The sequence below is a fragment of the Impatiens glandulifera genome, chromosome 1 (assembly GCF_907164915.1).
Source record: "Impatiens glandulifera chromosome 1, dImpGla2.1, whole genome shotgun sequence".
In the NCBI taxonomy this organism is placed as follows: domain Eukaryota; kingdom Viridiplantae; phylum Streptophyta; class Magnoliopsida; order Ericales; family Balsaminaceae; genus Impatiens; species Impatiens glandulifera.
Window position 1 is genome coordinate 107,474,002 of NC_061862.1, and position 27,563 is coordinate 107,501,564.

A 27,563-nucleotide genomic window follows, 5' to 3' on the forward strand; every position below is an offset into this window, starting at 1 on the left:
ATACAATAAAATTATATAAACTTATTTTTTTAATATAATATATATTGTAATATATTAAAATTTATATTATTATAAAGAAATAATTTTAATACTCTTATAAAAATATAGTAAATAAATAAATATATTGGTGATTTAATATATTTAATTATGTTTATGGTATTCAGAGCAGGGGTGAAAACGGAGTGAAATCGGGGCGGGGCGGGGGACACAAATACCATTCCCGCCCATCCTCGTTCGGTTTCGGGGAAAAATCGTCTCACACAGGGCAATTCGGTTCGGTTTTCGCTAGGCGGTTTCAAATTGTCATCCTTAGTTCGAACCCGTAAAACGACAAGTTTTGTTTATAGTTAAATGGTTGGTTAAATGATTAAATGTGTTTACGAGTTATATACTTAACCAGGGGATTAATTGCACTCCAAAAAATAAACAAAATTCAGCGTTTTAATAATAATAATAATAATAAATAACTCAATCAAACAAGCTCAAATTGTTAGCCAATTGACACGTTATTCGCCACTACGGCTAACCAAAATTTCTCTGATAAAAAAAAATGGCCGTTTAAAAAAAAAAAAAAAAAAAAAAAAGAAAAAGGTTCCTCCTTTTCCGCCATTGTTAAATTGCTTTCCACGTCGCTTTGATCCACCACTTTCCCTCTTCTCTCTCTATCGTCTATCGATTTCTCTTCTCTTCTGTTCTTGATCTGTTTGAAGATCTATCCGTTGCTGTAAACTGAGATTCCGAGGTATACAAACGAGTTGGAAAGCACTTCGTTGTCTGTATCTAACGCAGAGCATTGAAATCCACGCCGCCGCGGTCAGTTTGAAGGAGGTACGGGATCTTATTCTGATAATGTTCGTGATTGTTGTTGAGTTTACCAAAAAAAGTATGCAAAGTTTGAAATAGGAGATGGTGGATTGGGATTTCAATTTCAATTTGAATTTGAATTTGAATCAATTAGAGTAGAGAGGAAATGGCGAGGAATAGAGATGATTTTGATAAGTTTCAAATGACATCAATGAGAGATTCATCAATTGGATTATTGAAGCTTCTATTGATTTTAATCTTCTTCGTTACTGGTGTGGTAATAGGGTTAACATCAAATTCACATATTACTTGGTATTTTAGCTTACAAGCAGAGCAGAGGTATAACAGTTATGCATTAGCCCCTTCTTCTTCTTCTTCTTCTAACAACAGTTACAATACTATTGAGAAATTAGATTGTTCAAGTATAATAGATGATTATGTTCATCCAAAGACAGTAACTCATAGTATGTCAGATGATGAGTTATTTTGGAGAGCTTCAATGGTGCCAAAAAAGGAAGAATATCCATTTACAAGAGTACCTACTGTGGCTTTTATGTTCTTGACAAAAGGTTCATTACCATTTATTCCTTTATGGGAAAGGTTCTTTAATGGTCATGAGAAGCTCTATTCGATTTATGTTCATTCCCCACCTGGTTTTGATCTCAATGTATCAACCACATCTCCCTTTTACAATCGACAGATCCCTAGCCAGGTATTTGATCCTTCCTTATAAGCTGTTGACTTGATTTGTGCTAAAGCTCCTATTTGTAAAAAAAAAAAAAACTTATGTTTCTTCATCTAGTTGAGAAATCTTTGATGGGTTTCTAGATACAGACCCATATAGGTTTGATATTGATGTAGTAGGTTGAATACTACATGGGTCTGTCCAATTATATTGTGAAAGTTTGATAGTCTTTCAAGCTCAAACACTGCCTTCTTCAACCTCTATAGTCATTTAGTCATATTTGGATTTTGATCTAGGTCAGACTAAGATCTCATTTGGATTCAAATCAGACTGAAATGTTCATGATTAGGCTTTGATGTTTAGGTCTGAATGTTTCTCTAAATATTTAGTTTTTATTGAAAATCAGATTATTGGAGATGATATTGATATTGAATTTCTCCCATTGGTTAGTAGATAAACTAGGTCAACTCATATTCACATTTTGTAATAGATATTTACATTTTGTTTTATATGGGTGATTAACTCTTACTCATCAATCACATGATTATCATCAATTCAAATAACCTAATTTTTAATAAATGTTTGATTATTTGTAAAATAACCACTTGATTATTCAAATAACTCTATATCTAACTCATTTACAAACACTTTCTTGAGTTGTATCTAAGGAGTCTGGAATGTCAATAACCTTTATTGGAAATACTTTAGGAGCAAGGCTTTTTTAAATATCACTTCTATCATATGGTTATCATCATAATCATTAAATCACTTAATTTATTGAATAAAATGCTAAAATATCCTTATTTTACATTTAGTAAGTTTAAATTTAAAATATAAAAGGACATTTTAATAATTCTATCATAAAAAATCCAAATAAGTCACTTTTTTATCTTGTTCTCTAGAAAAAACAATATCAAACAATAGATATTATTAGCTTCAATTGGAAATTCTTTATCCTTTTTTCATGGCAAATCACATTTTAAAACTGAATTTAGTTAAACAACTTATCAGATTGAAACATAAACAATTAGGCTGGTTTGAAAGCAATTTCTAGAGATGGATCTGGATTTGAACAAAAACATTGATAAATTTCTTTGGAACCATTTTTTTCTCTTGTGAAACATGACATAATGTTTTTTAACATAATACTTAATTAGAGAAAGAAGTTGACTTTTTAAGTGCTATTGCCACTTATTTATTCCTCAAGTTTGAATATTGAGAAAAAATCTTATAAATCATCAACTTCCTCAAATTTCAGATCGTGGAATGGGGATCCGTGACACTCGTAGATGGCGAAAGGCGACTTTTAGCAAACGCCCTTCTCGATTTCTCAAACGAACGTTTCGTTCTTCTTTCTGAAAGCTGCATCCCAATTTACAACTTCTCAACCGTCTACAATTACTTAACCGGATCTCTCCACAGTTTTGTCGAGTCTTACGACGATCCCTCCAGATATGGAAGAGGCCGATACAGCCGTTCCATGCGACCCACAATCAAGCTTTCTGATTGGAGAAAAGGGTCGCAATGGTTTGAAATCCATCGGTCTATAGCTGTCGCGATTGTATCGGATACTAAGTACTACGATATATTCAGGAAATATTGCAAACCGTCGTGTTATCCAGACGAGCATTATATTCCGACTTTGTTGAATATGTTATATGGTTCGTTAAATTCTAACCGGACTGTGACTTATGTTGATTGGTCGATAGGTGGTCCTCATCCGGCTATGTTCGAGAAAAGTAATGTAACTTTAGGGTTTATGCGAAATATTAGGAATAATGGGACGGTTTGCGGGTATAACTCGGATGAGAGTAATGTTTGTTATTTATTTGCGAGGAAATTCTCACCCGATGCTTTGGATTCATTGTTAGGCATGGCTTCCACAGTTATGAATTTTTGAAATATATATATATATATATATATTTTCTATTTATATGGGGTTTTTTTACACTCATTTTCTTATATGGTGTTTGAATATCTTGTTTGTTTGTTTTTTAAGAAGTTATCGGGATAAATCTAACCATATGATGATTTTAGTGTAACAGACTTTTAGTAGTTTATAAAGAAAATTCTTTAAGTTTGAAGTATCATATTCTCAGCACTTGAGCTGTAACAAAAAAAAAAAAAAATTAACATTTGTTATTCACTTTTATCAAAGTATACAATAATATAAAGTAGTTTATAAAAAAACTGTAAAGAAAATGAGTGAGTAATAACAAAATACAAAACTCAATCAAATAAACTTGTAAACGGGTTATTGGGTCGTTCTAGGTCGACCCGATTTTGATCTCTCGATTTTGACCTATTTATTAATTAGGTTAAACGGGTCGACCTGATTTTGATCCGAACAAAAAAAACACATAACCTTAATTTGATTTCTTGTGTTCAGTTTGGGTCGTGTTTTCATGCCGTTCCAAAATTGCGGACCTTTATCTTTTGAGTGCTTAATTGCAGTGTTCTAAATGGCGGGCGGTAGGCGGTCCAACACCGTTCCTCCTATACATGAGGCGGTCAGATTATTTAATTATTTATTATTTTTAATTAATTAATTACTAATATTAATATATATATATATATATAAAAATTAAATAAAAAAACTATTTATCTCCCACTATTTATTTAAATCTTGAAACGACTCTTTACATTCCAATTCATTTATCTCTTTCTTTTTTTCGTTTATTATCTCATTCACCTCACCCCCTTATCATCTACATCTTCATCAATTATCTATCTCCTCTTCAGCTCTTCTATATACCCGCCTACCGCCGTTTATAACACTGTTGACACGCCCTACCGCCGTTTATAACACTGTTAACAGTATATGAATGAGTGTGTCCTGACCCATCAGTGATATGGAGTGTATTTTGGGTTTTAAATTCTTTAGTTGGTCTTGGACTAGGTTGTTCTAGCCAATCTATATATGTTTTTTTGGTTTTAAAATAATTTAGACTTGACTTGAAATAGACCACAGTCCTAGCCCATTGATGCCCTTATTCATGGCTTACTTTAATTGTTACCATGATTAAGAGCTAACTTTTCCCCATAAAAGTGAATCCAAAACTTTTCTTTTTATTATGTTTTTTTAGCAAGATTGAGGAGGATCACTTTGGTTTAGATGATGGTGAAAGTGTTGTATGAGAAGCATTTTTCATTCTTGGTCGGATCTCATTTTTATTCTTGTGGACGAAGTCATTACATTAAGATTATAGTTTGTTAAAAGAAAACCAAAAAAAGATATTGATTAAGGATTTCTCAATCATTAGAAAACTCGTCTTTAATTAGTTTTGAATGTGTACTATATCATATTCTTTTAAAGATAATGAATTAGATTATTAAGTTATTTGAAAACTTAATTTTTTCATTATAAAAAATCACACAATCAAAATTATTTGTCATTGATATAAAAATTTATCAAAAAGTCACTTTTTATTCCAATTTGCACATAAAAAAAAAATAATAATTCAATCACAATCTCCTTGCTAAATATATATAAAATTATTTTTATATTTTTTATTTTTATAATTTTAAAAGTTATTATAATTACAATGATGATACTAATAATTACTAATAATTTCCAAATAACTTAAATCTGAATTTTACTTATTTTATATAAAATATTTTATAAATCACAATTTCAATTATTTTTCATATTATTGTGTTTATAATTCAGATAATATGAATTTGACAAAGCTAATTATTTGATAGTCATTCATATAAAATAAAATTTTCATTGAGCACTAAGCTAAGCAAATTTCATAAAATATTTCTTTTACAATTATTAAATAAAAAGAATGCCAACGTAGGTATGTATTGGTTTATTCGGTGAAACGATGAGTTGGGTATGTGCCACTTATACCATAAGAACGGACTCAGAAAATAGGTTTAAGTTTTATCATATTTTTTTTTAATAATTATATAAATAATATATTGAATTATATGTTGAGATTTTATAAGAAATTAGCGGATATAATCAAATTTGAACCGTAAATTTTTTTGAGTGGGCTTCAGCACATCTGAACCCTACATAGATCCGTCCCTGTATACCATTAACTGATCGAAAAAAAGTTATTTTATAAGGCTATTGAAACTCATGTCTCTTAAAGAACTTTCAACATGATCTCTCAATTGAATCCCGATTTATCAACCCAAATGTAACCATCAATCCCGCATTAACAATATATAAATAAGGGATAACTTTATCATTAATATTAATATCAATTTTTTTTAGGCAAAATGAATGATGAGCTTTAATTAAAATATTTCACAATCAAAAATTTAATTCATTTTTATTTTATGAAATAAATTATTAATAAATTTAATTAATGATTTGATAATTTGAATGATTATAAACAAAAATAATAACTAATAAGATTTGAAATGAAAGATTACATTAATATCCTTTGTCACGTGGCTACAACTGAAACAGTCTCCACGGATGCGGCGTCGTGCAGGATGAACTTCCTTCTCTCTTCTCTCTCTCTCTTTCCGATTTGCTGAAGAACAGATCGATCGATCGATGAAACTAAGATTCTTCCTTTCCAGAAACCCATCTCGTCCGTTCGCATTCTAGGGTTTGATTTTGATAGCTTCACTTAACTGCGTTGCTGGTTCTAAATCTTACCTGAATTGTGATAGTCCAGGTTTACTGTCATTTCATCTTTCTTTCGCATTTATGGCGCATTGTCAGATCTGAATATCTCTTATTCTAGATGTTAAAGTCGATCGATTAATGCCTATGTAATTTAGACATCCGAATGGTTTTGGGTCAGGAAAATAGATTCCTATGTATGATTGAATTTCTAGTTTCCGATCTCTTTCTCTAAACGCTACCAAACTATTTCATTTCCAATGCATGCTCAAAGAAATTGATGCACATTCTATTCTAGTTTGTGATGGATAGAAAGTACTTTAAGTGAGACTTGAAGAAATTGTGTTATACAATTATGGGTTGTATTTGCTCCAAAGGTGTTACTTCTAACAATGAGTTTGGTGAGAGTCTTTCAAGGGATCAAGAACTAACTAAATCTTTGAAAGAATCAAAGAGATCTTCAAAGCGGTTTGTTTCCACTTCAAAAAGGGATGAAGTTGTGGTTGAGGTTGATAATGGTGTAAATGAGGTTACTACAAGGTTGATCTCCTCTACTGATCCGGAAGAGAATGTATGTTCTATTCCTGTAATATGGGAGGAGGAAAGGGAGAAGGATATGGTTTTTGATACATCTATGAAGTCTCAAGTAGTAGATGTTGGAATGAGCAGTAAGAAACCTCAGATACCTAGGGTTTTTGGAAATCATGATGGACAAGTTGCTGCGGGATGGCCATCGTGGCTTAGTGCAGTGGCTGGGGAAGCTATCAACGGGTGGGTACCGAGAAAAGCAGATTCTTTTGAGAAGTTGGATAAGGTTTAGTAATGTTTCATCCCTTTTTTCTATTATCTTCCAAGTTCTAACACCTGATTATCTCGCTTTAATTCAAAGAAAGAATGGACATTAAAATGATCTCTATAAGGATTTTCAGCAGGTTCATGTGATGCATTCCTGTCAACGCTCAATAGTAAACCTAAAAATGATGTTGATTATTTTTTGACAAATTTCGGATAAAATCATTTTGTGACACTATTCTTTTCTGTTAATTGGTTGTATCATGGCTATGTTGCAGATCGGACAAGGCACTTACAGCAGTGTGTATAAAGCCCGGGACCTTGAAACTGGCCTAATAGTTGCTCTAAAGAAGGTACGTTTTGCTAACATGGATCCAGAGAGTGTTCGTTTTATGGCCAGGGAAATCCTTATTCTTCGTAGACTTGACCATCCAAATATCATGCGGCTCGAAGGACTGGTCACTTCTAGGGTTTCAGGCAATCTATACCTTGTATTTGAGTATATGGACCATGATCTTGCTGGACTAGCATCTTCGCCCACAATCAAGTTCAGTGAACCACAGGTACATTCTCCTAATTAGATTTACCCGTTTTGGTATAGGTTTTTGTCAACTTGATCAAAATACAACATATAAATTTGGCATAAATCTCTAACTTGAACTGATTCATGAAACATTCAGGATAACAATCCAAAATTTTGCCTCAATCACACTTCTCATACCAAATGAGAAAAAATCACTTCAATTTTATTATTTTGGCGATTTTCCAATGTGATTGTGATCCTGATTGAGACAGGAGATTGTAACAAGATAGTAATTTCCATACAGGCTCAATTGTGTTAACAAGAAAAGGGAATGCCTTCCATAGTCTTAGTTTGGTATATTTGAACTTTGTTTTACCTTTGATCATAATGTCATGACAGTAATGATCAGGAAGAAGTACACTAATAATTTCTGATATGGAATTTTTGTGATGGCAGATTAAATGTTACATGGAACAGTTATTTCTTGGACTTGAACACTGTCACAATCGAGGTGTGTTACATCGTGACATCAAAGGATCTAATCTTCTGATTGATAATAAAGGAAATCTTAAGATTGGTGATTTCGGGCTTGCAACGTTCTTTCATCCCAACCAGAAGCAGCCATTAACCAGTCGTGTAGTAACTTTGTGGTACCGGCCTCCTGAACTCCTTCTTGGTGCCACTGACTATGGAGTTGGGGTTGACTTATGGAGTGCCGGTTGCATTCTTGCTGAATTATATGCAGGGAGGCCAATCATGCCTGGAAGAACAGAGGTACATACATTCACTGTCTCAATTTTTTAATTTTTTTTTCTATTAGAATTCCAGAAAAGAACTCTATAATGCTCAACTTATGTTTAGTGGTTATCATCACATGGGGAAACAACTTTTTTTGTGAGATATCCCATATGGACGTGAATCCAAGAGATTATGTTTGAAAACAAAATTTCGTCAGATTATTCAATTACCTGGCGGTTTCTCATATGGATCTGGATTTAGATTCACATCCATATCCAATAAAAAAGTATTTCCAAATAGACCCTAATTGTGAAAAGAAGAATGCATTATTCCCTTCTAAGAAAAACTGTTTCTGGTGCAAACTTTATCATTGAAAGAGTTCAGAGTGAAAATTTGTACATCATAATTCAAAACAAGCCCATTTTTCTAAAGTTCATATGATGAAAACTAGATTTTCACTCATTTTATGATTGCTCAATGACATTGACATGATATCTTCTTATTCTATTGCAGGTGGAACAACTTCACAAAATCTTTAAACTTTGTGGCTCACCATCAGATGAGTATTGGCAAAGGTCTAAACTACCCCATGGAACCATTTTCAAACCACAGCATCCTTATAAACGCTGTGTTGTTGATGTGTTCAAGGATTTCCCACATTCAGTTATAAGCCTTTTGGAGGTACTACTTGCATTTGAACCCGAGAGACGTGGATATGCTTCTTCTGCCCTTCACAGTGAGGTTAGCTAAATAATTTCCTTTTTATCCATTTCAAGCAGTTCAATATTTTTAGTACTAATTACTTGAGACACTTGTTTTTTTAAGAGAGGTCAACTTCTTATAACCAAAAAGCAAACACAAAGTTACAAACAGAGTGTGAAGAAAGAAAAACATGGAAAATCAAAAGAAAAAAATTAGATCTCGATCAACTCAAAGAAAGTGAAGTTTTTTTTCTTTCAAAAAACTCAAAGAAGTTACAACAAGAGATGATATTATGTTTCCATCTTGTTATAGATTTTCTAGTTCATCTCTTGCATCATAGGCATTGGTCTCATTTAAAAACACTTTTTAAATTTGTTTATTCGTCCAGATACAGAAACATAAAAAAAACTTTGTATTTGGATCCAGGTACATAAACAAAAATAAAAAGTGTTTCCAAATAGGAAGCCTTAATATATAAAATTCCTACAGTAGTCTGCTTTCCTTAATCCAAGCTTTGTGTTTACAGTTTTTCAGAACAGCGCCTTTTCCTTGTGATCCGTCAAGTTTGCCAAGGTACCCTCCTACCAAAGAGCTTGACGCAAAGCTTCGAGACGAGGAAATGAGAAGGTAGACTGCTTCACATGTGAAATTGGCTTTTTTTTGTCCTTCCAAAATTTGTAGTTAAAGATTCATATTAACTTCTTAATCATAGAAAAAGAAGAGCAAAATAAAAAAAATGTAGAATAAATATATAAATATAAAGTTATTTATTCTTGAGAAAGTTGTTCATTGGATGAGAGATGTCTTTTGTTTGAAACAAGGGTTTGTTTTGTTTAGACTTTAGGGTTATTATTTTCAAATAATCTTGTTAGGTGATATGATTAGATTATCAGACAAGTCCTCAGTTTCCTACATGCATAAGAATTCTGATTTCATGTGAATGTTAATGAACTTACTATTTGTTTCCAGACGTAAGCAAGCTTCTGGTAAAGGGGATGTTCATGAATCTCATAAGGATCCCAGAGAATCCAAAGCAAGACCTGCACCAGACGCGAATGCAGAGCTAGTTGAGTCGATACAGGTATTCCAAATAAATGATGTTAATGCAAACTTCAATATTTCTGAAAAAAAAGGAAAAAAATCTTAGACGGTCGTAAAATCATTTTTTACTCAGAATGATGCAATCTATATATATTTACGCATGTTTTGATCTGTCCAGAAGCGTTTATTGCAACCGAACACTCGAAGCAATAGTGAGAAATTCCAACAAACAGAAGAAGGTGGTTCTGGCTTTCCTATTGAACCTTCAAGAGCAACGTCACACGATGGTCCTACTTATTCAGGACGGTCATCATCTAAACAAGGTGGTGAGACCCTTTTGGGTCAATCTGCAATTGATTCTCACAAGAATGGTGTCAGGAGCCCCAATTCTTTAAGAACAAAAGGATCCTCTCAGTTGTCCAGGTTTTCAAACTCTGTTACTGTTCGAGGTAATTCAAGGTTTTATGTTAACAAAGATGCACATTTGGTGGAGGAGGAGCCTCCAGATGCTGTAAATAGTCAGATGGATGATTCAGTGCCCATGTCCAAACATGAAGCGGCGAGATCAAAAGATCGCGAGAAGGATAATAATGACGTTGAAAATGGATTGATCTTGGTAAAGGTTTATTTTTTCTAGTTCATACAATAATTTATTTATTTATTCCAATTTCTTTTGATCTTATACCTACCTGCATACAAAATATTTCATTCTTTGATGGTAAAATAGCAGCTTCATTTGAAAACACATTTTGGCTAGATTTCTCATTTAGGTGATGATCTAGATAGAATCATCCAGATAGGCCTAGAAAAGGCACTGAAGATAGAATTTCTTTCCAAGTGGTGTCTGATTGGGCTAATAAAATTCACAAAATGTCCAAATTTAATTTTATTTGGATCATCAGCAGGAATCGTTTGAAGTTGTGATTTTCGATGTATCTAACTAACTACCCACACCTTTCATAACAAACGTAGCTGGATCAGTATCCAGGAATTCATTGATAAGTTTCTTACCCATATCCTGATTTAGAAACAAAAGTGTTTCCAAAAGGTCACTAGAATAATAAGTTTAGAAGGAAACGTCATTGGTATCAATTTTATCTTTTCATTACAACATAAGGCAGAATAGTAATTTTGATTCTAAGAACGTTTTAAGTTTGGGGTGTCGTGTTAGGTTTCGAAAAAAGGGAAGAAGAGTAATATAATGAGAGAAAATTTGTTTGACTTATTTTGAATCTGGTGTTCATTTCACTTGCAGGTAAATGGTACGAAGAAAAATAGAATCCACTACTCTGGGCCACTTCTTCCTCCAGGAAGAAACATGGATGAAATGCTCAAAGAGCACGAGAAACACATCCAACATGCTGTGCGAAAAGCTCGCACAGAAAAGAATAAAGCAAGGAAAATGTACGATGATAATGGACAAACCGAGTCTCTACTGCATAATGGAGGAAATATCCACTAACAGATGAAAACAATCGTCTTGTTTGAAATTTATGATGTTACGTTCAGCCAAGTTCGACGTGACACAGTCAGGATCATGAAATTTTGGGTGGAAATGATGATTATATGGTAAAAAAAATATGATCCAGAAATTTGTATAACCGAGGATAAAATGGTAATTTAGTGGTGGGTAAATAGATGATATGGTGGTTCATTTGGTTGCTGATATGTATTCTTCTTGTACAGCCTAAAAGCTGGTTTTTGTAGGAGAATTCTTTATTAAGATGATGAGAACAAAGTTTTATACCATTTGAATGACATTATTGAGTTGGGTTCAAACATGGGTATAATGGGCATTTTCTTATTATACTATGTTCTAACATTTATTTCATTCTTAATGTTGCCGTTTCGTAATTAGTTCATAATTTACGGTCGTTTGGACTTGTTTAACTTTTGGCAGATGGGTCGTCTTGTTGCTCATAAATCTCGGTTCCTCGATTATTTTAGTAAGTAGCAGTCAATTTATTCTCATAAAATCGGAATAAAGTTAACATGTGTAAGTTACATTGTTTCTAACATTAACAAACTTTTTTTTAGAAGTTAGTCAATGGATGTTTTCTTTGCAAAATATAAAAAGTATTGTATTAATAATAAGAAAGATTTACATAATTTTAATGAATTTGTTTTTATGTTAGACTAGGTCAGTTGAAACAAAATATCAAATTTATCATCTTCTTTATTTTTATTTTTAAATCAGGGTTTAACTTTGGATAGAAGCTAGCACTTTAGTATAGTTGTGTGACTCATGACTATTTCAATCACATTGTTCTTAATATTAATTGAAAATGTGACTTTTTATTCGGCAAAATGTTGTCCACTTGAAACACTTGAAATACAAGAGTGGACTAATTATCACACTATTTGTTGGGTTGAGATGGTTGGTTTTGTCTTCGTACAAGTATTTTTTTAAGAGTAGAAACTAGCATGACAACGCACCGTCATGATCTTTCGTTTCAATTCAAAGCGCTTTCAGTTGGAATCGAACTCGTAACATTTTGGTCTCTTAAGCCGACTATTACAAATTACCAATGCATTCTTATATTAGTTTTTTTGTGTGCAGGAAGAATATTTTCTTTTGATTTTTCGAGACCCCTGTACAATATTGATTTCCTTTCTTCATAAGTTTGCATAGGAATAGATTTGTTTGACAAAAATAAGAAGATAAAAGAAATCATACTCAAATTTAGGGATGACAATGGGGTGGTTCGGGGCGAAGAATGTATTTACCATCCTCACCCGTTCGGTTTCGAGGAATCCCCACGGGGCATCGTTTATAATTTTTTTTTAAATAAAAAATTTATATAAACGGATTTTTAATATAATGTATATCGTAATATATTGAAATTTTATATTATTATAAAAAAAATAAACTTATAACTCTTATAAAATATAATGAATTAATAAATATATTGGTAATTTATATATTTAATTGTGTTTATGGTGTTCGGGGCAGAATCAGGGTGAGATCGGGACGGAGGACACAAATACCATTCCCGCCACATCCCATTCAATTTTGGGAAAAACCGCCTCAAACGGGATAATTCGGTTCAGTAATCGCGAGATGGTTTTAAATTGTCATCTTTACTCAAATTGTACTTCAACCAATGTCATGAAGACGAAACTCATGACCAAATGAGCAGGGTGAACTTTATTATGGAAAGTTTTCCCAAGTCAAATGATCCACCTAATAACAATTGTTAAAAGGACCAAAAATAGGTAATCCAAGGTGCCATGCAAAAACAAATTCATGCTGACTTAGCCCTTTAATGAACTGATGCATACTCATTTAGCAAGTTCCACAAAAGACAACATTTCTTGAGTACAACGGGGACTTCGAAGCAAGATTTTTTTGTTGTTGTCACAAACAATCCAAACATATGCATTTGCTAACAACTTTTTATGTAAAATACATATTGGAAGTCCACATCTTAGACTTCAAAAGTTCAAATCTATTAATCACAAAAAGTGTACTTGAACCTATCATAAGGGTAAATTTAATTGAAAAACAATTTTTTAAAAGCCCACATAAACAATGAGATATATATTTTTGGGTTGGGTGGATAAGTTGGAAGAGGATCCTCTGCTACCAGTTTAACATGCTCCCATGTTTTTTATTTATTTACCATATTGCCCCTCCCTTTGTGAGAGGGGAACATGAGAGCATGTTAAACTGGTAGCAGAGGATCTTATGTGCGATAAGTTAGCCAAAAATATAGACTAAATTGACATGACTTAATTAATTCAAGCTGTTAAATATCGATATGATATTCGCGAGCGAATATGATTTCAAGTTTTCACAAACCGGCAAAAATCGATTTGATTTTAATTTTTTTTATCTCATATAAACAAAATTAACTTTTCGAGGAATCATTTGTTAATGTACACACTCATTTTTACTTCCCAATTCATAATTTTTCTTTTTAATAAATTTCAAGTCTATTATAATTTCAAAATTTATATGGGTTTATTAAACAAATAATTATTTTTGGAGTAACTATACTCTAAGGGTGTGTTTGATAACCCTGAAATTGACATTGAAATTGGAGGATCCAATTTCAATTCTTATGTTAGTTAGACACTTTAATATTAAGAATTGGATTTTGGAATTAGAATTCCAATGGAAATCAATATAGTGTAATTTAATAGTTCTCAATTCCAATCTTTTTAGGTCGGAATTATAATTTCAAATTAACACGTTTTTCACGTTTTTGACACAATTAACAAGTTTTTAACACGTTTAACATGTTTTCATATTTTTGGCACGTTTAACACGTTTTGACACGTTTTGACACATTTAACACATTTTTCACATCATTGACACGTTTAATACGTTTTTGACATATTTACCACGATTTTCACGTTTTTAACACGTTTAACACGTTTAACACGTTTTTCATATTTTGGCACATTTTGCACGTTTTGGCACGTTTAACAAGTTTTTCACATATCACATTTAACACATTTTTATGTCCTTGACACGTTTTGACACGTTTACCACGATTTTCACATTTTAAACACGTTTTGACACGTTTAAAACGTTTTTCAGATTTTGGCACATTTTGCACGTTTAACAAAATTTTCACATATTTAGCACGTTTAACACGTTTTTACGATTCTGACATATTTAACACGTTTTTAACACATTAAACACGTTTATCATATTTTGGCACGTTTAACACGTTTTTTTACGTTTATGACACGTTTACCACATTTTTGACATGATTAACACGTTTTTCACGTTTGGCATGTTTAATAAATTTTTCACATATTTGGGACGTTTAACACGTTTTTGACACATTTTCATGTTTAAAACGTTTTAACACATTTAACATGTTGACACGTTTTACATGTTTTTTACGTTTTTGACATGTTTGACACATTTTAAACATATTTAACACATTTTTGACATGTTTAACACATTTTAAACACGTTTTGACACGTTTAACAAGTTTTTCACTTATTTGGCACGTTTAATACATTTTTGATACGTTTAATATGTTTTTACGTTTTTGACACGTTTAACACGTTTATAACACATTAAACATGTTTATCATGTTTTTGACACGTTAATCATGTTTTTGACACATTTAACATATTTTTTTTACATTTTTAGCACGTTTAATACGTTTTGGTATGTTTAACACATTTTGACACGTTTAACATGTTTGATAAATTTTGGCACATTTATCACATTTTGACATGTTTAATACGTTTGTCCCGTGTAACACACTTGTGACATGTTTAAAACGTGTTAAATATGCCAAAAATATGTTAAACATGTCAAAAACGTGATAAACGTGCCAAAAATGTGTTAAACTTGTCAAAATGTGTTAAACGTACCAAAAACGTGTTAAACATATTAAAAACATGTTAAACCTGCCAAAATGTGTAAAATGTGCCAAAAACGTGTCAAACGTGTGAAAAACATGTTAAACGTATTAAACATGTCAAAAACGTTGTAAACGTGCCAAAAACGTGAAAAACATATTAAACTTATCAAAACGTGTGAAAAACATGTTAAACGTATTAAAAATGTCAAAAACGTATTAAATGTGTCAAATACGTGAAAAACGTGTGAAAATGTGTTAGACATGAAAAACGTGTGAAAATGTATTAAACGTGCGAAAACGTGTTAAACGTGCCAAAACGTGACAAACGTGTTAAACGTGTCAAAATGTATAAAACGTGTTAAACAGGCCAAAAACGTGTAAAACGTGTTAAAAATGTCAAAAATGTTTAAATGTGTAAAAAACGTGTTGAACATGCCAAAATATGTTAAACGTGTCAAAAATATGTAAAACATGTGAAAAACGTATTAAACATGCCAAAAACATATTTAATGTGCCAAAAACGTAAAAAATATGTTAAACGTGTGAAAAACGTGTTAAACATGTTAAATATGTCAAAAACGTATCAATAACATGAAAAACATTTTAAACTTATCAAAATGTGTGAAAATATGTTAAACGTATTAAAAATATTAAAAATGTGTTAAACATACTAAAAACATGAAAAACATGTTAAACGTGTGAAAATGTGTTTTAAGTGTGAAAATGTGTTAAACATGTCAAAAACGTGTTTAAACGTGTTTAAAATGTGTTAAACATTTCAAAAACGTGTTAAACGTGTTAAACATGTCAAAAACGTGTTAAATGTGTCAAAAATGTATTGAATGTGCCAAAAACGTGAAAACATATTTAAGAAGTTAAAATTTTGAACCGATATTTTATTTTACAAACATAGGAATTGGAATTGAATTACAATTATATCATTTTCCCAAACAAACAATTGAAATTGAATTACAATTCTATAATTTTTCCAAACATAGGAATAGAATTGTAATTCAATGCCAATTCTCATGGAATTAGAATTAGAATTTCAATGCCAATGCCAATTCCAATTCAAATTCCCCTTCATCAAACACACCCTAAGATAATTGATTTCAAAATTTTAATAAGTTAAAATACTTATGACTATTATTATACCTAATATATTTGAGGTGTTTTTAATTAATTAAAATTACCTTCAATATTAAATAAAATAAAATAAAAAAATTTATATAAATTTTGTTAATAGAAATGATTAGGTGAGGGAATTTGGTGAGGGAATGACTTGGCATAATCTTATTCGCTGAAAAAATCAAATAATTTCTCTTTTTTTTTCTCTTTCCTCCAACTTTTACATTTTTCAACCAATGAAGGTGATACCAAGTCATTCCCTCATCAAATTCCCTCACCAAATTCCCTCTCTCTATCACTCCTCTTTTGTTAATTAATTTTTTAATTAGTGTTAGATTTAATTAGATTAGATTAGATTAAATAAAGTTAATTGTTAGAGGGTATATGATTAGGGTGGGAAAAAATACCGATATTAAAGGCATATCGAAAATACCGTACTGTAATATATCGAAAATATCGATTTTTTGGTATACCGAAAAAAAGGTAAGGTATAATACCGATACAGAAATTATTGGTACGGTAAATGTATGAGATTTTTAAAATTTTGATATATCGAGATATACCGAAATACCGAAATACCGAAATAGTATTTATAAGTTAAAATATATATAAATATATATAATACTTATAAGGAAATAATTAAATAAATTTGATATTAATTTAATTATAGAAATATAATTTTTAAATAATATCAAAATATAATTATACTAAAATATTATTTTATATATGCCTCTCTACCTTACCGATGAGATTGATTTTTTTAAAGTTAATATGTTTTTTAGGTATCAAAGGTATAATATCGATACCATACCGAAATTAAGGTATACCGAAATGAAGGTAAGTAAATGTATGAATTTTTTGTATACCGAAATTAAGGTATATCGAAATCAAGGTATACCGAAATCAAGGTAAGGTAAAGGTATGCATTTTTTGCATACCGAAATTTTAGGTAAGGTATAAGGTATGAATAAAATATTAAGGTATACCGTACCGACCCACCCCTATATACGATTTGATCTTCTCCTATTAGTTTTTTATTTTAAAAAATGGTTAGTTAGTTTTAACTTTTAGAAAGTTATTTAGATTAGCTTTTATGAAAAGTTAGTGTTTAAAAACCTAGGACCGAAGAATCGTGACCCTAATCGAGAATTCCTAAATCTAGGACCGATGAGCTTACCCAGAGTTAGCCCAAGACCGGTGGTTTTCTACACTCCGACCAATAAATCTCAGCCAAGGATTGAGAGTCCTTAGTACGTCGATCGAGGCTTGTTAGCCTAGACCGATGGGTCCCAGACCCCGACCGATGAAATAAACTCAAGGCTTAGGACCCCGGTCCTAAGGTTTTTTTATTCTAATTTTCAAAATCCAAAATTATTTTCTAAAAATCCCAAATAATTAAAAAATGCTTGCAAAATATATTCTTGGGATATTTCTAAAAAAAATATTTCGATAAAGGCTCGTTTAGGATTTATGTTTAAATCATAATGCCTTTAACAACTGATGTTCTTCAGGTATTCCTCCCTAAGTCAACGTTATCAGCAACAGGTACCAGCATTTGAATATTGTTGTTACAATATTTTAAATAACGCACAAATCTTATACATGCTTAGGACCGGAAGAATAATCGATAAAATAAAATGTTATACAACCAACTTTAAAAGTAGAGACCGTTTTTAAAATAGCTATGGAGAATGAAGCGAAAAACTCTTTCCCAAGTATCACCAAACTAAGAACTAAATGAAACTTTGGCCAATACGTTTGTACACGTATGCCAATTTTTATTGATTTTCAAAAAATCAATTGACGACTATGTTTTAAAGCAAATAATATTTTAAATTAATTATGTTTAATTAATTTAAACAAACGGATTTTTAAAAATCAAATTGTAATTTGATTATCGCAAATCTCCGGATCATTTAATTTTTTTAAATAATGTTTTATTTTAAAAGAAGATTCCTGTCATGCAAACCAAAGATGAAATTCTAGAACCTCGAATTTTACCTCGAAACTTACAAAAGAGTTTTTCCGAAGTTATACATACATAACCATTTCTCTGTCTACCCACCTTCCATTCACTTTTTTCTAATATACCCACATTTTAATTCACTTTCCCAAAATACCCACATTCTCTCACTAAATTCATTAATTAACCCACTAATTACATATTTCTCTCACTAAACTTAATAATTACTTAATTTTATAAACATAATATATATAATTAAAATTAATAAAATTTTATTAAATAATTAAAACTTATATATTAAAATAAAATAAATTATGAAATATTAAAATAAAATATATTAAATAAATATTAACGTATTTTATCTTATTTAATTTTATAAATAAAATATGTATAATTAAAATTAAACATATTAAATTAAATAATTCAAATAAATATCAAAAATTAAAATAAAATATATTACATAAAGAATAAAATAAAATAAATAAAACTTTATTTATATGAATATATATAATTTTATTCTTAAAATTTTATTTTATCTTTATACTTTATATATAATATATTTATTTGAATTATTCATTTTTATCTTTTACTTAATTTTATAAATATATTATATTTAATTTTATTATAAGACATGATTTTTTTAAGTGGTTAGAAAATAATTCAATTTTATTATACAACTTAATTTATCTTTTGTACATTTTATTTTAATATTCATATAATTTATATTTATTTAAATTATTTATTTATATTTATATTTAATTTTACAAATATAATATATATAATTAAAATTAAGTTGTAAAATTTTCCAGTAGTCAATTATGAATGATAAATGTACTTTAAAGTAAATAATTTAAATAAATATTATGAACTAAAATAAAATACTTAGGTAAACATGGTAAACATGAAAATAAAATGTATATTTTTTTCTATGTAATTTTATTTTATTTATATAACATTAAATTTTAATGTAATATATATATATATATATATATATTTAAATTATTTAATTTAATATGTCGAATTTTAATCTTATAAATTATAATTATAAAATTAAGTAAAGATACAATATGTGTGTAATTTTAATATTTATATAATATGTATTTTATTTTAATATATAATATTTAAATTTATTTATTTAAATTGTTTAAGTATTATTAATTTTATTATATAGATAAAATATATTAATATTTATTTAAGAATTTTAATTATTAAAAAATGTGTAATTAATGAGTTAATTATGAGTTTAGAGAGAATGTGGATATTTTGGGAAAGTGAATAGAAATGTGGGTATATTAGGAAAAAGTGAATGAAAGGTGAGTAGACAGGGAAATTGTTCAACATACATATACAAACGTGTTTTTAATAAGAGTTTCCATTTTGTTCGTAGTTTGGTGATACTCAGGAAAATGATTCTACATTTCATCTTTCGTAACCATTTAAAAAACGGTCTCTACTTTATAAAATCTTGGCTTTTGGGAAAATTGGTTATATAACGTTTTATTTAACTAATTATTCTTTCGGTCTTAAGCATGCACATGTTATTTTTGTGTATTTAAAATTGTAAGAAGAATATCAATTTTAAAAGGCATTAAGGCTTAAAAATAAATCTCAAACAAGCCCTTATCAAAATATTCTTAAAATATTTTAAAATCATTTTTTAATTTTTCCAAGATTATAGAAAATAGTTTGGTTTCCAAAATTATAAAAATAATTTTGAAAATTTAAAAAATGTAACCAAATAGGCTCTAAGACCGATGCTCTTGGTCCTAGGTGCGATTTTTATTGGTTGGGGCTAAAAACCCTCAGTCCCGGATTGGGAACCCCTCGATCGAGGTGCGAGGATGCTCGGACGGGGTGTTGGAGTCCTCGGTCGAGTGTAGGGATTCTCGGTCGGGTGCGGGAATTCTCAGTCGGGTTCGAGAATTCTCGGTCGGGCTCCTCTCGGTCAAGGTCCGAAGATTCTCAATCGGGATGTTGAAATCCTCAGTGGGACTTCCTTGGTCGAGGTTCGAGATGCTGAAATCCTCGATCGGGTTAAACCTAGCTAAGTTTCTCGGTTCTCAAGAACATAAAAACTATAGGTTTTGATGTTTTTGTTTAAGACACGAATTCTTTGATCCAATGACATGGGAAGATTCACAAAGCTCCCATGATCATTTTGACCATCATCCCAATATATCATTCGATCGAGAAGGGTTCCATTCAATACAAATAATTTTGATAAAAAAAATGGGTTTATGATTTTTGGGCTTTGATAAAGCTTAATGAGCTTATTTTTAATAGCTTCATTATGCTTTATATGATTGAATGTAATCATAACATGAACACTAATGGTTCGATTAAACCAATTCAATAACTAGAATTTTTATTTTTTTAATTATTTAATCATGTTTTTGTCTTGATTTTAATTATTTTAATTTTGTTTATTCAAAAACAATTAAAATAATCATTTTTAAATTTATAGATTGGGTATGCAAAATTAGTGCTTACACTAACAATTAATTAAAAAAACTAATTAACTACATTTATATAAAAATTATTTTTTGTTTTTTATTTAATATTTAAGATAATTTTAATTAATTAATTAAGGTAAAATACTCAGCATAATAATAGTCTTAATTATTTCAACTTAGTGCAATTTTCACCTTAACTTATTAAAATTCAGAACAATATTATCCTTAGAATCTTAGTTGCTTTAAAAATAATTATTCGTTTAATAAATTGTGTAATGAAACCGTATATGAATTTTAAAATAACAATAGGTTCAAAATTTATTTAAAAAAAAATATTATAAAATTGGGGAGTGAAAAATGATTTTCATATCATTAGTGGTTCAAAATAACTTATTTTTTTACTTATATAAATTAGCATTTTGTATACTTTTAACATTTATTAGATATCTTGGTTTCTTAAAAATAAATAGCTCATGAACATTATTTCAGCACTATTTCCAAACAAAGCTTAAAGACTAACTAAATACATTTAATAAAAAATATTATCTCCTATATAACATTTCATATAGGAGATAAAATATTTGTAAATATATATATATATATATATATATATATATATATATATATATATATATATATATATATATATATATATATATATATATGTTAGGGTGACAAATTTACTAAAAGAAGATAATACCACTTAGTTTTAAGATAAATTGATTGTATTAATCTAAAATGGATATAGAGAGAATTTGTATTAGGGTTGATCACGCAACAAATTGAGTTGGTTTTTTAGATAAATTTAATTATATACTATGTAATGATCTATGAATTGATGGTATCAGTTAGTTTGATGATTTATTATATAATATAATTCAATACACATTCAACTTGTTTATAAATTAATTTAAAATTACTATTAAATAAAAATAACAATTAAAAATAACAATTTAAATAAAATCATAAATATCGAGTTTATAAACGATAGTAATAAATAAAATTATTTTAAAATGAAATTGTTCATTAAACAAATATGATAAAAAATAAATAATAACTAAAAAATGGAAGTTTTTCAATTGAATAAAAATAATTATATTACTTAAAAATATAATATTTAATAACTTAAAAAAAAAACTTTGTAAACATTAAAAAAAAAATTTATACTCTAATTTATAATATTAAAATAATTATTTTGACTTAATTTTATAAAAATTAAATCAAAATAATTAACCTTATAACCAAAATAAAATAAAATTAAAATAATTAATTAGACTAATTATTTTAATAATTAAAGCTAATTAATTAAATAAAATCATCAAAATAATAAAATAAAATTATTTGAAATAAATGTTTTACTCATTTATTTTAAAATAATTTAAGAAAAATTAAGGAAAAAAATAAATAATTTAGATTGATTTGTTGTATCCATTTCTTTTAAAAATATTTATTTATTTAATCTTAAAAATGTATAAAAAAAAATAAAGTGATAAAATATTTGTCATATTTATTTTAATATTTTGTATATTTAAAAAATTAAAATTAAAACAAAAAAGGTGAAAGAAAAATCAATTTCAAATCAATCCTTAAGGTTTTAAATAAATAAAAAATTTGTAATCCTATGTGACTGAAACCTGAAGGATTCGTTGTAGCATGATTTGCCGCCCTCAGATGAGCGCTGGATTCTTCCCAGGAAGCATCCGTGTAGTCGGTTGTAACCGAGGAGAAGCGCATGCGAGAGGCATCGGGAATTGACTAACGCCTTGTTAGCCAGATCGCTAACGGAATGTCCAAACGCAAATGCGCCTCAACAGAATGCCAAACGCGCACGAAACAACGTTGTTTTGGCCTCCGATTGTCTTCTTCATCGCGACGTCGCGAGGATAAGGATGCAGATCTGTGTTGATCTTTTCTTGTTGGAACTCCTTCGATATTCAATCATTTTGGCTCATTTAAAGCCTATAATGATCACCTTATGATGGTGATCATTTCTCCCTACCAAAATAGGGACGATTCATCCTTATTCCGACGACTTAAGCCAATAACAGCCAAAAGCCATTAATAGTTTTTGGCCGATTCAGGCCACTAGAAGCCTCCACCGACTCAAGACACCTATAAATAGACCCCTTTAATCATTCCCAAAGCAAAGAATCCAATCTCCACTCTCAAATCATGATTTACAAATAATCCTCCATTGAATCTCAAAGCTTTTAGATTTTTCGAAAATCAGTTTGAAGACTTAAAGTTTGGATCTAAGCATCCCAAAAGCTTCTCAATCAATGAATGTCTTCAATTATTGGTATTTATATTTCAAATTGCATAAGCTTGTATGTTTACTGTTTATGGTGTTTTATGGATGGAGACCGATCATATGATCATTTAGAAACTATCTGGATATGATAGAACCGATCAATCGATCTAAATAACAAAAATCCAAATTTGATTTTTTAAAATAAAAAAAAATGGGTTTGTAGTTTTGAGATTTATTTTGTTGAATAACAGCCTAGAAAGCTTCCCAACACGATTGTAATGATGTTGAGCAACTGTTTGAATCATTTTTGATCCATCGCGATCATGTTTGATCAAAATCAAAAATTTCAAAATAATTGAATTTTTTGAGTTCTTGATTTGGTTCAAACAAGCAATCAGTGTTCTTGTTTTGATACCAATAAAGTATATGTAGTATAAGGAAGATATTAGATGGCTCCTTACACTTCAAAACAACTTTAAAATTAAAAACCTGATTTTTTTTTATCACAAATTGTTTTGAACAAATTGATCACCATCCAGGTCAATTAATGCCTTGAGATAATGATCAACATGTTCATGGGAGCTTTGTGAAGATACCCAAGCTTTTTAGATCAAAGAATCATAACTAAAACAATGAATTTAAAAACCTGCACTTTTGTGTTCTTGTTATTCTAGGACCGATAATCCTCGGTCTGGACTAAAACCTAAGACTGAGAAATTCGAACCTATGACCGAGACCTACGACTGATGTTCTTGAGCTAGGACTAAGAGGTCCAACCGTTGTTCTTGAGCTAAGATTGAGAAATTCGACCGATGGTTTTCACATAGGACCGATAGGTCCAACCTTAGGACCGAGAATCTCAAACCTAGGACCGAGAGGTCCAATCTCGGGACCGCAAATCCCAAACCCTAGGACTGGGAGGTCTGACCTTAGGACCGGGAATCCCAAATCCTAGGACTGAGTGGTTTGACCTTGGGACCAAGAATCTCAAGCTTGAGACCGAGAGCTCCCAAGCCTAAGACTGAGGAACTTACTCCAAAACTAGCCTAGGACCGAGAGGTTTATACACCTCAACCGAGAAACTTAGCCCTAGGATAACTTAGGACCAATAGGTTTATACACCTACACTAGTAAGATCAGTCAAGGATCGAGAGTCCTTAGCACCTTGACCGAGGGACTTCAATACTTAGACCGAAGATCCCGAGCCTCGACCGAGAGGCTTCTTGACCCGGACCGAGGGTCAGTTGACCTCGACCGATAAAAATGAACCCTAAGCTTAAGACTCCGATCCTAAGACCTGTTTGGTTCCCTTTTCAAAATTCATTTTTTTTATAATTTTGGGACTCCAAATCATTTTCTAAAAATACCAAAAATTAGAAAATGCATTTTAAATATTTTTGGGATATTTCCACAAAAATATTTCGACAAATGCTCGTTTGATGTTTATTTCTAAACCCTAGCCTTTAAAATAACCGATGTTTTTCAAGTATTTCCTTTGTAAGCGATCATCAACAACATGTACAGTATTTAAATATTGTTGTTTCAATATTTTAAATAATGCACAAACATTACGCATGCTTAGGACCGAAAGAATAATAAGTTAAAACTCAAATATTATATAACCGATTTTCAAAAGTCAACTTTATAAGTATGAGGACCAAATGATGTCGAACTTTACGCATGCTTAGGACCAAATGAGGCTCGAACTTTGAGTTTGAGCCATTTGGGCTATAACTATTAAACAATTACCTCCTTCCGTTTATTTACTTTAACTTATTTCCAACTGAATTCTAAAATCAAGCACATCATACTTTCTTCTTCCATTGCGTCCAACAGTCTTCACAAGAAGAGTAGTAGGAGGTGGACCCATCGTCATAACTTTTAGGGCTAGCTATGTTATCAATTGTTTATCTTTCTCTGAAGATTGTCTTATCTTCAGCTTAATCTACATCATAGTATAGTCTTGAAAAATAGCAGTTCAAAATGCGAAAAAAATTGCGTTAAGAATATAACCCATTTGATAAAACGATAAATTAAAGCAACTTCCGATTCTTACTACAAATCCCAAATCAAATTAAACAAGAGTATAACTTAATTTTCCCTCTAATTCATACAAAATGTTAGTGATAAGAGAAAATGAATCAAATCCATCAAAGCCAGAATGCATAAGATTGAATCAGTGTACGTGATAACAGATGCGATCACCTCATGTAACGATTAAATTGATTAGAATTTAATCCGATCAAGCAAAGATATGAGACAGATCAACATCATTCTATTAAGTTAAGATGTGATCAAATTACTGCAAAATGTAGAAACAAAATCAGCAGATGAGGGAAGACAGGTTAGATTTATTGGACTAATAAATATAAATAATGTGTTTGGGTTATTTTTTTATTTGGAATTCAATAAAAATAAAGTGATCATAATTTATTATTATGATGGTTAAATAATAAATAAATAAATAAATATAATATAAAAGGGTTGTGGTTCCCTGATTCACAAGTCGCCAGTTTTCATTTTCTCATTAAACTCCATCAAACTCCATCGTAAGAGAGAAGAAGAGAAGAAGGAAGAAAACTGCTTGTAGAATCGGAAGAGCAAACCCAAACTCAAGATCTTCATCATGAATTCAGGTACGCTTCCGCTTGTTTAATCAAGTTATGGACATAGAGAAATTTATGTAGTAGGATTGTGATTGATGTATGTTAGATATTATAGATCTATAGGATTATAGATTAAAGCGGAAATCTAATATGTATTTTTTTAGAATCATGAATTTAGGACTAAAGAAAAAATTACAATTGGTATCAGAGCCAATCTCTATGTTAGTTTGTTGATATTAAGATTTTTTTTTATGATATCATATTATGATTAAATCATGAATTCAGATATCATAGTAAAAATGATGATTTGAAGAAGAATGATTTTTTAGGGTGTGCGATTCTGGTTATTTTTATTTTTATTTAAAAAAAAAATAAAAAATTAAAAAATTAATTAAAGACTAAGTCTTAATTGATATTATTTATTTAAATATATATATATAGTTTTGAAAAGTTTAGAAATTTAATTATTTATTTAATAAATAAAGATTTAATTATAAATAAATCACATAACCTATAATTAACTATAATTAAGGATATATATATATTATTAAATATATGTATTTACAGAAAATTGTAACCGAGATTTATAAGGAGATATATATTATTGAATATATATAAAATAGTTAATTATTATGTCTTATATATATATATATATTTTTTTTTAAAGAATTATATTTAAAATATATATACGGGTTAGGTATCTTTTTCATAATATTATGACGTAAATAAAATAATATTAAAAAAATAATTAAGAATTTAAGGAATTAAGAATTTAATTAATAAATTCAATTCGTTTTTTTTAGATTTAAGGAGTTTATTATTCTAACCAATCAATTGAAACAACATATTACCAAAGTAATCTATCTTGTGAATGTTGATTCGGTATATAGATTTTAAATGATAAGTATGTCTGTAATTCATGCAGATATTATATCGGTCCAAAGATATATTAATATTGTTGGGCCGAATTACAGAAGTACCTGTGATGATGAATATGTGACGATTATTCGGTTCCATGTGAACAATAATTCAATCCAAAGATAGAATCATTGTTTGACAGGATTTATTGTCAGTATTTGATCATTGCACAAAATATCACTTACAAGTTAATATTTCTGTCCAAAGACTAAATATTAATGTTGTGCTAGATTTTTTTTTTGTTGATGGAAAAATCTCAATGTGAAAAATGTGTTCATAGTATTTTTTTGTTTAATTTCAGTTAATGCTTCTGCATCTACAATATCTGCCAATGTCAATTCTATTCCTATACTGAATGGAAATAACTTTAAGGATTGGAAGGATAATATTTTGATTATCCTCGGGTGTTTGGATCTAGACCTTGCGCTTCGGATTGATCGACCCATTATTACGGATCAAGGTTCCCTTGTTGAAAAACAGGACCTTGAAAAATGGGAAAGATCAAATCGCATGTGTCTAATGATCATTAAGCGAGGAATTCCAGAAACGTTTAGGGGTGATATCTCTGAAGTCACTAATGCTAAGGAATTCATTGAGGAAATTGAAAAACGTTTTGCAAAAAATGATAAGGCTGAAACAAGCACGCTTCTTGCGAGTTTGACCTCAATGAAGTATAAGGGAAAAGGAAACATAAGGGAGTACATAATGGAAGATCTCACCTTGCTTCAAAACTAAAAGCACTAAAGTTAGAGCTTTCTGATGAATTGCTCGTGCATTTGGTTTTGATCTCTCTTCCTGCACAATTTAATCAATTTAAGGTCAGTTATAACTGTCAGAAGGAGAAATGGACTCTTAATGAGTTAATTTCATATTGTGTGCAAGAGGAAGAGAGATTGAAGCAAGATCGGACTGAAAGTGCTCATTTGGCTTCATGAAGTAATTTCAGTGATAAAAAGAATAAAAGGAAGAACCCTAAAGAAGCTGCAGGTGGTCCCGTGCAAAAGAAACAACAAACTAAAGAAAATGAGGAATTTAGTTGTT

General features: G+C 29.9%; 3 protein-coding genes across 3 annotated transcripts; all 3 read left to right on the forward strand.

Moving 5' to 3' along the window:
* Positions 1-663: 663 nt before the first annotated feature.
* Positions 664-3,431, forward strand: LOC124922770 (glycosyltransferase BC10-like). The gene is made up of 2 exons (XM_047463482.1): positions 664-1,516; positions 2,748-3,431. Exons 1-2 carry the CDS (start codon positions 971-973, stop codon positions 3,387-3,389), a joined length of 1,188 nt encoding a protein of 395 aa, XP_047319438.1. The 5' UTR covers positions 664-970; the 3' UTR covers positions 3,390-3,431.
* A 2,961-nt stretch (positions 3,432-6,392) lies between these two features.
* Positions 6,393-11,730, forward strand: LOC124919518 (probable serine/threonine-protein kinase At1g09600). The gene is made up of 8 exons (XM_047459770.1): positions 6,393-6,891; positions 7,148-7,432; positions 7,849-8,166; positions 8,644-8,871; positions 9,359-9,459; positions 9,802-9,913; positions 10,052-10,489; positions 11,129-11,730. Exons 1-8 carry the CDS (start codon positions 6,433-6,435, stop codon positions 11,333-11,335), a joined length of 2,148 nt encoding a protein of 715 aa, XP_047315726.1. The 5' UTR covers positions 6,393-6,432; the 3' UTR covers positions 11,336-11,730.
* Positions 11,731-17,815: 6,085 nt separating this feature from the next.
* On the forward strand, positions 17,816-27,257 carry LOC124939717. Its single transcript, XM_047480163.1, has 2 exons — positions 17,816-17,876; positions 26,824-27,257. The coding sequence occupies exons 1-2, from the start codon at positions 17,816-17,818 to the stop codon at positions 27,255-27,257; spliced, it is 495 nt and encodes a 164-aa protein (XP_047336119.1).
* The last annotated feature ends 306 nt before the right edge of the window (positions 27,258-27,563 follow it).